This window comes from Plecotus auritus (genome assembly GCF_963455305.1).
Source record: "Plecotus auritus genome assembly, chromosome: 2".
Taxonomy (NCBI): Eukaryota; Metazoa; Chordata; class Mammalia; order Chiroptera; family Vespertilionidae; genus Plecotus; species Plecotus auritus.
The window spans coordinates 223,551,458-223,566,832 of record NC_137771.1 but is presented as its reverse complement, the minus strand read 5'-3'; the positions used below and the strand labels follow the sequence as shown (position 1 = coordinate 223,566,832).

The 15,375-nt window shown below is 45.1% G+C and overlaps 1 protein-coding gene across 3 annotated transcripts in view; it reads right to left on the bottom strand.

The window, feature by feature from the left end:
• Positions 1–15,375, bottom strand: part of DSCAM (DS cell adhesion molecule) — a 469,811-nt gene that overhangs the window by 173,703 nt on the left and 280,733 nt on the right. For all 3 annotated transcript variants that reach the window (XM_080655259.1, XM_080655257.1, XM_080655258.1), the window contains 3 exons: positions 11,413–11,559; positions 5,616–5,894; positions 1,780–2,055 (listed from right to left, as the gene is read on the bottom strand). In XM_080655259.1, the coding sequence (XP_080511385.1) occupies positions 1,780–2,055; positions 5,616–5,894; positions 11,413–11,559 (702 nt within the window). The remainder of the gene's footprint in view (positions 1–1,779; positions 2,056–5,615; positions 5,895–11,412; positions 11,560–15,375) is intronic.

The following is a 15,375-nucleotide window of genomic DNA, read 5'->3' as shown; positions in this document are numbered from 1 at the left end:
AAAACAACATGACGCTCCTGGCCCTGAATGCTAGCTGACACGCGGCACATACACCCGTGAGGATGCTCCGTGGGCTCCTCTCTCCCTTTTTATTTGAGTGACAGGCTTTTTGGAGATGAAAGCCGACATTAATTTCCCAGTGAGACCTGAGTGTCTTTGAAATCTTTCTGGCTGTCGCTCTGTGATAACCTGAACCCTTTCGACATCATTATGGATTATCAATATGCTCTTTGGGTTTTCTCAGACTCGCAGAGGGTTGCCACGGTAACTAGGCCTCAAAAGGTAACTGCTGCCTTTTCTGCAAAGAATCTAAAAATAGTGACTGTGTAAGAACCGCAGTGCATCATCATTAACCATCCGGCTCTGTGCACACTGATTGCTTTCTGCGCTTAATTATTCTGTGGAACACAGTGTCAGGCATTTCACATGAGTAGTGTGCCTTCAGCTCGTTTCATTTCTGCTTTAAACATCTCCTTGTCCGCAAGTAAATGCTTAAATCAAAATAAGAATGTCATCCTAAGCCTATTTCTTCTTACAAACTGACTAAGGTTAAAAAAGAAATGATAGAAATACTCGGTTAGCCCCAAGACAATATTTAAACTTATTTTCATACATAAATTTTTTTTCTCCCTTTAAGATACATGAAAGTCATGTAGTTATTTTATTAATTGGTAACAGATAAGTTTTAAATGATATATAAAGGCCCAGTTTCCAACAAGACACATAAATATGCAGATAAAAGCTAGTTCAGTTATCTGGTGATAAACACATGTCTCTTTGAACATTACTTTAATAGCTTCTCTCCTGGCTGACGGATAAGCTTGAAGATGCAAGGAGGCAGTAGGCAGTTAAATAAAACAACAATAACAATAAAACATACCTAAAACCTGTTATCCTACCACAAGGAAATTCCTCAGAAATTCAATTCACCTAAATCTTTGGATATTTGGACCCAACCAGGGACAGCCCTACGAACCCGATGCCATTTTGCTCTCCATCAAGCTCAACACTGAAATAGTGCCCTGCGTTTTGCCTCTAACGTTGTGCTTCTCAACGGGGGCTACGTTGCACCCCAGGGGACACCTGACACCAGCCAACCATCTTTGGCTGTCACAGTTTGTAGGAAGGTGCTATGAGCATCTGGTGGGTAGAGGCCAGAGGTGTGGCTAAAATACTACAGTCTTCCCAGCGTTCCTGGGAAACCCTGGCCTATCAGGGGTGGGGAACATTTGGGCCTCAGGCCATATAAGGCCCATAAAATAATTTGGTCTGGCCCTGCCGAGGTATTAGGGGTGAGTTAATGAAATGTTTGACCAAATGTAGCAGGCTCATTTATAAGTTGATAATTCTGTATGGCCCGCAAATGATGTTCTAAATATCCAAATGGCCCTTGGCAGAGAAAGGTTCCCTCTCCCTAGAGGATGCTGAAGGGTCAACCAACCCGTAAGTTTCAAAGCTTCAGAGACAACTTTAAACATGAGAGTGGGCAGCGTTCACGTTCATTGGCTTCATGTTAAATTACATTCCTTATGTTCCCTCTACCATGTACGATTTTTACTTCCTCACAACCTATCCTTTTATTTGCCTGATTTATCTTGGAAAATCAGGTAGAGTTATTAGCGGGTCAGATAGATAGAAAGGTAGAGATAGGAATGAAGGCCAGAGAGGTGAAGAAAGGTGTAAACTGGGAGCGAGCAGCACTGTGCCACCCGGGTCCTTCCTTGGGAGTGCTCTGGGGCCGGGCTCTTTGCAGCCGAACCCGTACCGAGGCCCACTGACCTTCAAGGACCACCTGCACAAAGTCTTGAGCGGACAGCTTGTCCTCGCGCACAAAGCACTGGTACGCGCCCCCGTCACTTTTGACCATGTGATCCATGATAAGGTTTTCGTGGTTGATCCCTGTGATCCTCACATTTTTCCCAGGGTTGAGGATTTCACCGTTTCGGTACCAGGAGAGCTCCTGGTCCTCACTTGCGGTCACGCTGCAGGACAAGGCCACCTGGCTACCCACGCTGCTCTTCACCTTCCTGGGGCTGATGGTGGCTTTCAGTGGCTCTGGAGAATGGGGTCAGAGAGGAAAAAGAGGGTGAAAATATCACACGTGTACATGGCATTTCAACAGCATGCGGGACTCTTGACAAGGCAGGCATGTCACTGCAAGCACACTCGCTCCATTCTTTTTTGGTTTTGATTTTTAAAAAATTCTTTATTGTTAAAGTATTACATAGGTCCCTTTCCCCCAGCGCCCTTCGTGTCAGGGTACAGCATGGTGTCTGCAACACCCTTTGTGCTGTTGTTCTTTATTATTATTATTATTATTATTATTTTTTTTTTTTACTTTTCTCTCTAGGTAGCAAATAGACGAATGTTGGTCAAATTGCTTTTTCACTGAGTATGCATGAGTATTAACCCACTGACAATAAGAAATGTGATGTGCTGGTTACCAGGAAAGACAGAAATATTTGAATATTTAAATCCTATTGGCCTTGTCTCAAGGAGGCATGGATGGGTTTGCTCTGGGCCATTGTCACACACAGATATACTCACATCCCTTATGGGGCCTAACCAGGGCCCATGGCAGCTATAAGGAAACAGGCCAACATTCGCATTTCTGACCATGAAACTGGTTTTTGTTTGTTTGTCTGTTTAAAATGAGGCTAGCTGGCTTGGACAGGGTTGGAAATCTCAATCTTGATGCCCTATGTTTTCATTTAACAAACCCCATTCAGGTTAGCAAGCATTTGTTGACCATCTGTATACCAAGGATGGGATCAAAGTCACAGGCGAGGCAAAGATGAGTAACGCTTGCAGTACAACTCGCATGTGCCATAAAGGCAGCAAACATCTTCTGTATGATATTTAAGTCAGTTTCCCCACTATCCTACAAGTTTTTTTTTTTAAATCTCCACTTTGCAGAAGAGGAAATGGCTATTCAAAAAAAGTTAATTAACCAAATCCACTCAACAAGTAAATGTCAAAAAAATAGTTTTTTTACCCCAGTTATTCCTACTGCTCTATTTTCTCCACACTGTGAAGTCTTTGGTTCCAAGAAGTTTAGGCTTCTAGGTGGATCAGACAAATACAAGAATGAATATAGTAACCAAAATAGTGTATTAGAGACATATAATATGTGGCAGAGGATCAATAGAAGGTCCTCATGGATAGAGCTGAGGCAGAGGGCATTGCGGAGACTGGGACTCGCCTGGATTAGGCAGGAAGCACAGAGGGGCCTCAGGAAGGGTCTCTGAGCAGTTTGAATGCAACACAAGGTCTCTGAAGGGGAATCATGGGAGAAAAATGACAAGGGCATCTGGGACAAGATTGCAAAGAGCCTCCAGATTTGGGAATTAAACCAGAGGGAACTAAAGAAAGCTTCCTAGAATTTTCAGCAAGTGAGTGCTACAGTCAGACACATTTTTTTAGGAGAAATGATTCACTCTCTTGTGAGGGACAAATGAGAGGGGAAAGCTGGTCAGAAAAGAGGCATCACAAATGTGCAGCTGAGGCACAGCGAGGACTGGATCTGAGAGAGGGCAGAGGTGGAGAAGGTGGAAAACACAACTGGGGAATGCTGAGAGACAGTCTCTAGGACTTGGCAGGACTTGGCCAGAGAAATAAAAGCCTTAAAGAGGATCAAGGACCTAAAATTCACACTGGAAGGTGACTTAAGGAGGAAGACATCTGGAATAACCAGGGGACCCATTTACAAGGTAGATATGGTGGCAAGTTTGGTTTGGGATAGCGATCTTTGGACATGCCAGCTAAACATCTGCTGTGAAATTGGGGACAGGCTCCACTAACCCTCAAAAAGGAAGCAGAGGCTAAACCTTTACGCTCAGGGCTATTTCCTGAGGGGAGGAATTGGAAGCCATGAGGATAAGAGGGGGCAGCAAAGGAAGAGAAGAGATCAAATAGAGGGGGGCTCTGATATGGAAGCAAGAGAAAAAGAAATTATAGAAATAGTTCTATAGGCCAAGCTTTTCGTTAAGAGGAGAGAAAAACAAAGGAGCAGTCAGAAGGGAGGATGGGAACATTCAAGAAGCATTTGAGAACCCGTCCAAATGTGGCCCAAGAGTGCAATGATGAAAACATACACTCCGAATGAAGACTTTATAATTTTTAAAATGTACACAGTGATAAACGCCTTTACAGAGAAAGTAATACAATACTCTGAGTTGAACAGAAGATTGGGGGGGGGCAGGTAATATCTTTGGGAAAGGACATTGCATTGAACTTAGAAAGATGGGAAGTCTTAGTCATTCAAGTATTTGAAACCCATCTTCGATGTGGAGGGAGCAACATGACTTGCAATGGGAAAGGAATGGGTTTGTACAGGGGAGAGGAAGAAGATTTAGCAGGTGTGGATTTTTTGAAGAAGAACTATGGGAAATATGGCAAGTTCACTTGAGATGCTTTAGATAATCTCCTAAGACATAGGTTTTATTCAACAGAAAATAGAAAGCCATAAAACATGTTTGAACACAGAGGAGACTTTGAGCCAGTGGGAATAATTCTTACTAGATGTCCAATGCTTCATTATTTCACGCACAAGTTTCTTCAGCAACAGAAATATAACTGTGCAGGCATTACCTTCCATTTCTTTCTACTCCCAGCCTCAGCAAGTTTGAGTGACATTTGCAGGACTCACCCTGGGCTGCCAGTTCCAGACAGTCACTGGGATATTTCCTTTAAATATATTGTCTTGGGCTGGGATTGGGCTAAAGCAGTCTACACGCAGGGTGACACCGAAGAGGCACTTCCATAACTAGGCATGGGGCTGGGGAAAAGCCCAGGCAAGAAAATGCCTCCCTTTCAGTGTCAGACTCTGGTGATTCAGTTTGTTCAGTTCAGTTCATCGAATTAGACATACATAATACTATACACTGGCCACTATGTTGACTGAAGTCCCGCAGCTCCATGGCATCTTGGGTATCTCGTTTTGATTTGGTTTCCACAGGAGCAAAACTGAAGGTGTTTACCTAGATTGGCGTGCTTCCCCCTGGAATCACACCCCCCTTTCCTCCAAGTCTGCCTTCAGCCCCGCTCTCCACACGGTCCTCAACACAGTCCCCATCAATCAACTGGAGGTTAAATATAGCCACACCCTTGGACCAAATGATCTATAATATCATGTCCAAGTCCACTATCTGAATAGCTTACAGCCTGGTATTTCTGCTGATGATAGCCCCACTTAGAAATTTAAAGAAGCATCTGAAACTGGCCCAGGACACGCACTTTGATCTGACTGCGTGACCGCCCAATCCTGCCCCGGTCCCATTGATTTTCACTGAGACTAGCCGATCTTCATTCAACAGCTGGGCAATGTTATCTTGGAAATGTAACCTGGTTACATTGGGCCTGATGGAAATCTTGGAATTTGAGGAGTGGGAATCAGACAGACCTGAATTCAGTCCTAAGCTCCAAACTCTCCATCTGTGTGTAAAACCCTTGAACAATTGGAGCATCAGTATCCTCATCTGCACAATAGGGCCGATAATGGTCTCAGCAGGACCGCTGTGAAGATCAGTGGGATGCTACAGAGAAAGCCCGGGGGTCAGCTTGTCATAAGAACCCCATCAGCCAACGTCACCATCACAAGTTACCGTCCAACTTACGTTTCACGTACAGGCGGCCTATCACCTTAGCAGTTCCATATCTGTTGGATACTTCACACACATAGCTGCCTGAGTCTGAGGGACGAGTGTTCTCAATGAGTAGCCCTGTCACGGTCTTCTGGAACCTTCCAGAAAGTTCCAGGGGCATGTTGTCTTTCAGCCAGCGGTAGTCTGGCTCAGGGTGCCCAAGCGCTTTGCAAGGCAGTTCCACAGGCTGCCCTGACATGGCTTTGCGGTGATCAAACCCATCCAGTATGGACGGGGCTGAGTTCGCTGGGTCTGCAGAAGGAAGAAAAACTCTTAGACATCATGGAGGAGGAGCTGAAGTGATCATTCGCATCAGAGAACCTCCTGCATAGTTGAAATTCTAGACGTCATACCAGTTATACAAATTTCTTCTGCTCAGAGTTTGTGAAAGTTTGAAGCAGAAAAGGTGCTAAATACTAAAAACTTCGGAATCAGCATGCTTCAACAGGAGTGGCCCCCACAGGCCAAGAACTGGGTCTTCTTATAACCAGAGAATGTTGGACTTCGCCTCTCAAGAGAGTGACAGTAACATAAATAGTTGTTTAACATTAGTAAACTTTATGCCACAAAAGGAGTTTTACACATAACGATTAAATCTGGAGGTGTTTCATTTATTTATTTCACCAATATTGTTTGACCCCCACGTCGGGAACCAGCCCAGCATTAGGCATTAAAGACACAGGCAAGGTGACAAAGACAGGCCAGGATACCCGCATGGAGCTGACATTCTAGTTGGGCCAGTGTGTGTGAGGCAGCAGGAAACGTATTAGTACACAAATACATAAAGATACCTTAGCCTGTGTAAGTGTAAAGAAGGGAAGAAATGGGATGATGGAGTGGGGATGTGGAAAAGAAAGTGGAGGCCTCAGACACTGCTGATGGGAATGTAAAATGGGGCAGCCACTTTGGAAAACAGTTTGGCAGTTTCTTAAAATGTTAAAATTTAATTTACCGTAAGGCCCTAAAGTTCCTTTCCTAAGTATCTACCCTAGACAAGTAAAAACCTACATTCACTCAAAATCTTGTACACAGATGTTCATAGCATGCTTATTCATAACAGCGAAAATATGAAAATGATCTAATAGTCCATCCTTTAGTGAATAAACAAAATGTATATAATCACAAAATGGAATACTAATCAGCAATAAAAAATAATACTGATACATGTTATAATATGGACTAGAGGCCCGGTGCATGAAATTTGTGCACGGGGGGCGGGAGGGGCCGTGTCCCTCAGCCCAGCCTGCACCCTCTCCAATCTGGGACCCCCTGAGGGATGTTTAAACGGGCAGTCGGACATCCCTCTCACAATCCAGGACTGCTGGCTCCCAACTGCTTGCCTACCTCTGCCTGATTGCCCCTAACCGCTTCTGCCTGCCAGCCTGATCACCCCTTAATCACTCCACTGCCAGCCTGATTGACGCCTAACTGCTCCCCTGCCAGCCCGATTGCCCCAACTGCCCTCCCCTGCCAGTCTGGTTGTTCCTATCTGTCTTCCCCTGCAGGCCTGGTCACTCCCAACTGCCCTCCCCTGCTGGCCTGGTCACCCCTAACTGCCCTCCCTGCTGGCCTGATTGCCCACAACTGCCCTCCTCTGCTGACCTGTTCTCCTCCAACTGCCCTCCTCTGCTGGCCCGGTCACCCCTAACTGACCTCACTGCTGGCCTGATTGCCCACAACTGCCCTCCCCTGCAAGTCTGGTCCCCCCAAACTGCCCTCCACTGCAGGATGGGTCCCCCCAAACTGTTCTCCCCTGCAGGCTGGTTGCCCCCAACTGCCCTCCCCTGCTTGCCTGGTCACCCCTAACTGCCCTCCCCTGCAGACCTGGTCTCCCCCAACTGCCCTCCTCTGATGGTCCGGTCACCCCTAACTGCCCTTCCTTGCTGGCCTGGTCAAACCTAACTGCCCACCCCTGCAGGCGTGGTTCCCCCCTACAACTGCCCTCCCCTGCTGGCCTGGTCTCCCCCAACTGCCCTCCTCTGCTGGCCCAGTCACCCCTAACTGCCCTCCCTGCTGGCCTGATCGCCCACAACTGCCCTCCCCTGCAGGCCTGGTCTCCCCCAACTGCCCTCCCCTGCTGGCCTGATCACCCACAACTGCCCTCCCCTGCAGGCTTGGGTCCCCCCCAACTGTCCTCACCTGCAGGCCTGGGTCCCCCCCAACTGCCCTTCTCTGCTGGCCCGGTCAACCCTAACTGCCCTCCCTGCTGGCCTGATCACTCACAATTGCCCTCCCCTGCAGGCCTGGTCCCCCCAACTGCCCTCCCCTGCAGGCCTGGTCCCCTCCAACTGTCCTTCACTGTAGGCCTGGTCCCCCCCACAACTGCCCCCTCTCTAGGCCTGGGTCCCCCTCAACTGCCCTCCCCTGCAGGCCAGGTCCCCCCCATCTGTCCCCCCTGCAGGCCTGGGGCCTACCCAACTACCCTCCCCTGCAGGCCTGGTCCCCCCATCTGCCCTCCCTTGCTGGCCTGGTCTCCCCCAACTGCCCACAACTGGCCTGGTCTCCCCCAACTCCCCTGCAGGCCATCTTGTGGCAGCCATCTTTGTCCACATGGGGGCAGCCATCTTGTGTCTTGGAGTGACGGTCAATTTGCACATTACTCTTTTATTAGATAAGATGAACCTCAAAAGATTATGTTAAAGAAGCTTGATACATAGCCACATATTGCATGATTCAATTTATCTAAAATACGCAGAAAATGCAGACCTGTAAAGACAGACAGGAGACAGTGCATGCCTGGAGCTGGGGATGGGAAATGGAATTGACTGAAAAGCAACAGCAGGGACCTTTTTTGATGATGGCAATGTTTTAAAATTAAATTATAGTGATAATTGCACAACTCTATACATTTTACTGAAATCATTGAATTGTATTCTTATAATGGGCAAAGTGTGAAACTGGTAAGTTAAATCTCAATAAAACTATTTTACAAAAAAAAGGAAGGTGCATTTCTGTTATATTTTAAGTCACATTTTAAGCATGCTTGCCACAGGTGATATTTGGTCATATACAGAAGTAGTACACCCAAACAATAGCGCTGCATTTAATCTTCATCACTTAATCTTCAAATATGTTATGAAGTATGCTTCTTTACAAAAAGACTTTCCTTACGTAACCACAAGGCTAATATCACACTGGTGTATTCATAAATTCTTCCTATTACACATTATGTACCCTATATTCCTATTTCCCAAATTATGCTTTCTGTTATGTCTATTCTCTGATGTATTCCTTCTAATTTAATTTTCATCGTTTCCTAAATTATGCCATTTTTTTTGTTTCACAGATTCATGTTGTTTAGCCATTTTTTTATGAACCCTTTATTCTGACTTATGCTCCTCTTTCAAAGTATTCAATTATTCTCAAATAATAAGTTACAGTTTTCACATGATTTGTATGTAATTTTTACTTCTAATTGTCAAAACATGATTTGACTCATTTTCATCTTTCTTCTTGTAATAAATTTGTGGGAGGTTAGATCTTTTTTTCCTTTGTTCCATGTGGAAGTGAGACAGGGTTCTTCGTTAATGGGAAGAATCTTCTGGATGGGGCGGGAGATACTAGTAGAAAGCTCTCCCAGCTTTTCCCTTTGGCGTCTCCACTAAAGAACTCACCACGCAGCCCCTTTCTCAGAGCTGCGCCTGCTCTGGGAGGGTCCCACCTTGGGTCATGTGCTTCCTACATCACTACGCCACTTGCTTTCTGAGGCAGTACTCCACCTTGGCATGCTCTATTTTTCTGCCCTAACATTATAAAAGATGGAATTCCTGGGGCCTCCATGCTACCCTAGCCTCGTCTCTCTGTTACGTTAGCATTCTCCTTGGCTGATTTGATTTCTAATTCCAGCAGTCTCCCTCGGGGTGAGTATCTGTTCTTCAAAAGAAATATTTTCTGAACACCTCCAGTATCTCTGCGGACCTAGACCACCACTGAGCTGTGTGATCATTGCCAGTTACGGCCTTGCCCACTCATGTTCAACTCACAGTCCATGCAGGTCTATCGACCTGTGGGATTGCTCTTTCCCACACAAAAGACTGTCCTCCGCTTTTGGAGATGAGCATGTGTTGGTTATTTTGCAGTTCTGTGAATATATAGTAACTAGTAGCCCTGCGCACGAATCTGTGCACCAGTAGCTTGCCAGTAGTTCACTGCCGCCCTCCAGTAGCTCTCTGCCCACTGCCCCGCCCTCCTGTAGCTCCCTCCACCCCCAGCCCTCCCTCATAGCTTGCTGCCCTGCCCACTCCTGTAGCTCTCTGCACCTGCTTGTAGCTCGCTGCCCCACCCTCCTGCTGATCCATGACCCAGTGTTACTTCATGGCGTAACGACTATTTGCATATTACATCTTTATTATATAGGATCCCAACAGGCCTTCTCACCATCTAGTGCTTCTGTGATACTGCTGCTGCCCCTCCACCCCGGGGTCCTGTTACTGTCAGTAGTTTGCCCACACCCACCCAAGAGTTTCTGGGCATTTCCGTCACCTGGTTTTGTTGATGCCATCCATGTGCTTTTGCTTTTATCATTGGATTTATTCTGTTTTAATTTCAGTAGAAGTTTGGGGTCATTAAAAATGTTGCTGTTAATATGTCCCCACCCTGACCATGTGTGCCCTATGTGTATATTTTAAAATAAATCTGATTTAAAATGAAATTCATTGATTTTTTCTTTAGAAGAGTAACCTGTACTCACTATGTTCTCATTCTTTTAGCATTAATGATTTTCTTAACTGAGGCACCAAGACGTAATAACTATAACTATACAGGAGAAAGCAACAATTGACGTGAAAAAGAAAAATACTTTCAGGGCAGAGGAGAAATCACTTAATTCTGCCACCTTTTGGTGCTGTACCCCAAAACCAGCTGGGCTTTGGTTATTCCAGGTGGGGCATGGGGAAGGGAAATCCAAATAGAGCATCATCAGGGACCACTAGCAGGTGTCCAGGAGACGATGGTTTTCATTACCACCCCCCCCCCCCAACATTGAGCAACTTTCCATCACTTCTCCCTCACAGAGCATCACTACAAACTCGATTATTATATTCACTGCGGGGACCAATCTTAGATGCTATAGGGCAAAGGTCAGATATTTTGCATTCGATTTTCTAATTCTGAGATGGAATTTCACACATCTGCCTTGCTCCAGGAACTGCTAATGCATCACTGTGCGCTTATTTGTTCGACAGATGGGCCAACGGCAAACCAAATGTGAAGATTATACAAAAGACTGGTATTGTCTCAAAGGGCAAATCCCATCAGAGAGGGCACAAACTGGCATCACGGCTCTCAGCTTTCCTTCACCCGAAAATCATCCTGGAGGGGCACAGGAGGGCATGAACATCCCTTTACCTTTAGACATGGTTCATCTCCCCAACACTGCAGCATCACACGTGGACCAAGAGGTGTGTTCCACATGACCCTGCTCCTCTCCCTCAGCTCGGCGGGGTGGGAGGCATCGTGGTGACGGCTGGCATGGTCAGTGACAGGCCAAACAAATGTATGGCAAGCAGGTGCTGTCTTCCAAAGGAACTCATATAATGCTCCAAAGGAATTTGCAATTTCACAAAAGATGAAATGACTTCATTGGAATATCTCTATTTGTACTGCATTGTATCGGTGTGGATTTTTTTTTAAGGAAACAGACCTTAAGTTGATGAAATATTTTTGGGAAAAGCCTGAAGTCTTGATTTTAGTCATAATTTCACCAGGTGGGTGGCGCCATCTTGGGGCACCAGCAAAGGGAGAGCAGAAATAGGGGGCGCTGAGCCTTTACCTGATACAAAGAGCCGGGCGCTGTTGCTCTGCCGGGTCTCCCCCGTGTACCTGTGGCGCGTGATGCAGCGGTAGTTATACAATCCGTCTTCGTTCTGTACATCTTTAATATACAAGGCTCCCGTGGATGTGATGAGAAATCTAGATCCTGAAAGAGAGGCGCAAACGCAGTCAGCGAAAGACTGTTTTCGCTTGAAGAAACCTCATGCAAAGGCTCACCATAGGTGCACATGTTAACTTAAGGGTCCAAGCCATTTTAAATGTTCAACAGCTTAAATTAGCAGTTCTTAGTATGTTACACAATAAGTATATGCTTAGAAAATTTAATGTCATAAATTATTTTTTTAGGTCTAGGCAATGTATTTGCATTGTAGCAACAGAGTTGGCATAACATTGGTATGTGACAAATGTAGCAGATTTCCTTTGATCATCATTTTCCTCTTCACATGTGGCAGACTAAGGGAGTATTAACTTGCTTTTGTAAATTTTTACCTCATATAAGTATAAACTTTTGCCTCTGAAGTATTTCACGTACAAAAATAGAGCAATAAAATAGTCTACAGCCCAGTTGGTGTGGCTCAGAGGTTGAGAGTCAACCAATAAACCAGGAGGTCAGGGTTCGATTCCTGATCAGGGCACATGCTCAGGTTGTGGGCTCGATCCCCAGTAGGGGGCTTGCAGGAAGCAGCCAATCAATGATTCTCTCTCATCATTGATGTCTCTCTCCATCTCCCTTCCTCTCTGAAATCAATAAAAATATTTTTTAAAAAATATATCTACAAACTTCCCAGGAAAGACTATCTGATTCCTCATAACGATAACCAATACTTATGCTGTAAGACAACAATCAGTTCCTCTTATAGTCTGTGTTGTAAAGCAGTTTGCTATTTCTTTTTTTAAAAAATATATTTTATTGATTTTTTACAGAGAGGAAGGGAGAGGGATAGAGAGTTAGAAACACTGATGAGAGAGAAACATCGATCAGCTGCCTCCTGCTCGCCCCCTACTGGGGATGTGCCCACAACCAAGGTACATGCCCTTGACTGGAATTGAACCCGGGACCCTTCAGTCCTCAGGCCGACGCTCTATCCACTGAGCCAAACCGGCCAGTGCTTTGCTATTTCTTTTTAAAGAATTTTATTGAATTTATTGGGGTAACATTGGTTAATAAAATTAGATAGGTTTCATGTTATTTCTTAATCATTACTGAAATGATTGGCAATAACTGTTTTCACCCCAGGGAGAAAAATCCACACGCAGACATTCCTCCTTCACTTCAGCATGGGACACGGTGTCTCCATGTGACCCCTGATTTTGTAACCACATGGAACCTCATCTTCTTTCCTCTGGCCTTTTCTCCTTCTTTCCTTTGATTCGAACTGGCCTCTTCCAGCCTGGAGCCCCTGACTCACCTGCCCCCCGCCCCTGGTACGTGCACTCCCTGGATCATTAAGCCCCCAGGACCATCGGTGGCCTGCATCCGATAATCTTAGGAACAAAGCCTGGGGCCAGCAGCCACAGAGACAGATAACATCCAGGCTTGGATTGTGTTTGAGCTCTGGACCCAGGAAGCGAACTGATCCCACCAACCAAATTGATGTGACACCAGACAGAATGACTCCCTGGCTGACATCGGGACCAGATGCAATGACCACCACCCTCCACCCTAGCACCCACCGAGACCCTAACCACGCCCGACTCCCCTAGCCACATGATTAATGGTCTTTCCCCGATATGGCCCATCCTCTGTGAGCCAGGTCTTTGAGGTCACCTGTGACTCTGGGCGTGGTGCCATTTCTTTAAAAACTAACCTTTGCTTTTATGGCTGCAAACTCCTGTTCAGGGTTGATTGGGCTTTAATGTGTGCAGACCAACAACCCTTTCGGTTTGGTAACAATTCAAAGAGATAAATGTCAGTGTTGCTTTAAGAAGGATGATGATGATTTTTTCTTTTGATAATGTAACTAATATTTACTGCTCAATTATAATTTGATGATAAACCAAACAAAGGCGAAAGAATAAACCCCAAAGTGAGTTGTTGCACCTACACGGTGGGTGACTCAGTACACTTTCTGCCACTGTTGGATTCTTCTATCGAGTATTTCTGCATCTGACGCAATTTTATCTCAAAGAGAATGATTTTTTTTTGTCTGTTTGGGAAAAGACTAACATTTCCCCAATTCATCTTCTTTTATTGTTTGTTTTCCTTAGGTTCATTTGAAACATCCTTCAGTTTATTTTAACCAGAATTTACCAGGGATCTTGACTTCATTGATTTTAGGTCTCAAATATTTACATTGTGAACACAATTCCTACAGTTCTTGGTTATTTCTTGTAAGGACTACACTTTATTCATAGATCAGTTGCTGAAATAAAATAAAAAGGGCTTATGCTTTCTTATTCTATATAATAAAAGGGAAATATGCAAATTGTCCCCTTGACTGAGAGTTTGACGGGAGTGTGACCAGGCGGCGGGGCCGGCCACCAACAGCCAGGACCCCTCCCCCCCACTGGCACCGCCCCAATTGGCCTCCTTACCCTGATTGGGGGCAGAGCCATCCCACCAACTGCCTATGGCCCCTCCTCCTGACCATCCCTGCCCCCGATTGGCCCCAATCGGGGTGGGCTGGCCAGACCCCACCCATGCATGAATTCATGCACCAGGCCTCTAGTGTAGGATAAGAGCAATTCAAAAGGGATTAGAAAAGAAAAAATCATAAGACAAATACTGATCTGGCATAAGCCTTTTCAAAGAATTCAAATTAAACAATGTATCAAATATTTTTAAATCATAAATTCACTTTTTAAACAATTCCATGTAGTAGCTTATTTTGAAATATGCTATAAATACACTAACAGAATAGCTGGAAAAGCTAATGCTGCATATTCGAGATATTTTTGCTTTATCCTCTCCTGAACGGATGTAACTAAAAATACCTTTTACCACTTGTCATATGTCATCACACATCAAGCATTTCTTACCAGCATATGTTGTATATAATTGAAACATTTTTTTCTCTTTCAATATATTTTGCATACTTATATAATGCTTTAACAACTAGTTCCTTTAAAGTACAGAGTGACAGACAGAAAAGAGGAATGCAAATATTAGGCATGCAATTTGTGTCTCCTTTCTGATATGGAGGATTGTCATTAGAATTGACAAGCCGTCAGCACTGGCAGGTGTAGGCGGAAGCACTGTGCCCAGTGTCTCGGGAGTGCTGGGAGAGCCAGGGACACAGAGGGGCCGCCACGCATTCAGTCTCCCTGCTGCCCTCCCCCCCCCCCCCCCCCCGTGGGCTCTATTCTCTAGGCACATTTAACTTAATCACTCACTTTGCTCTGGTAATAGGACACTTTTTCTTGTTTTGTTAATCCTCACCCCAGGATATTTTTCCACTGAGAGGTAGATACCAGACCTGCCAATGCTGTTAGAACTTTGTGTTAACTGAGAGTAAATGGGGGGAATAAAGGAGATATATGTACTACTATATGTAATACTTTAAACAATAAAATAAAATTAAAAAATAAATAAATAAAATTATGTTACAGAAGACTAAAAAAAAAAGAGTAAGTGCTGAAGTGGTTCTCCAACTTTAGTTGACAGGAGCTTGTATGTCATAGCCACTAAAATAACCCCCCAGCTCGGTACCAGTTCAGCCAGTCTAGAGACATAAAACCACCAATGGAAATAGGGCATTTACACAGTTAGGAATGTTGTGGGAATGCTGGGGCTGTAGCAAAGTCTATAGCCACATTCCTCTGGCGGTTGTGGCACTGAGTGGCGGAGAACGCGGTTCAGACAGAACTTTCTACCGTGAGGGGCTGTAGGGAGAGGGGCTGCATAGATGGGTTAAATCCTTTCTGCAGTAGGGGACCACGGACACCCGGGGGCCTCCTCCATAAGCATTATCCCATTCTTTGAATAAGAATATTACCAGGTCTTGAGTTGTGTGAGTTGTTT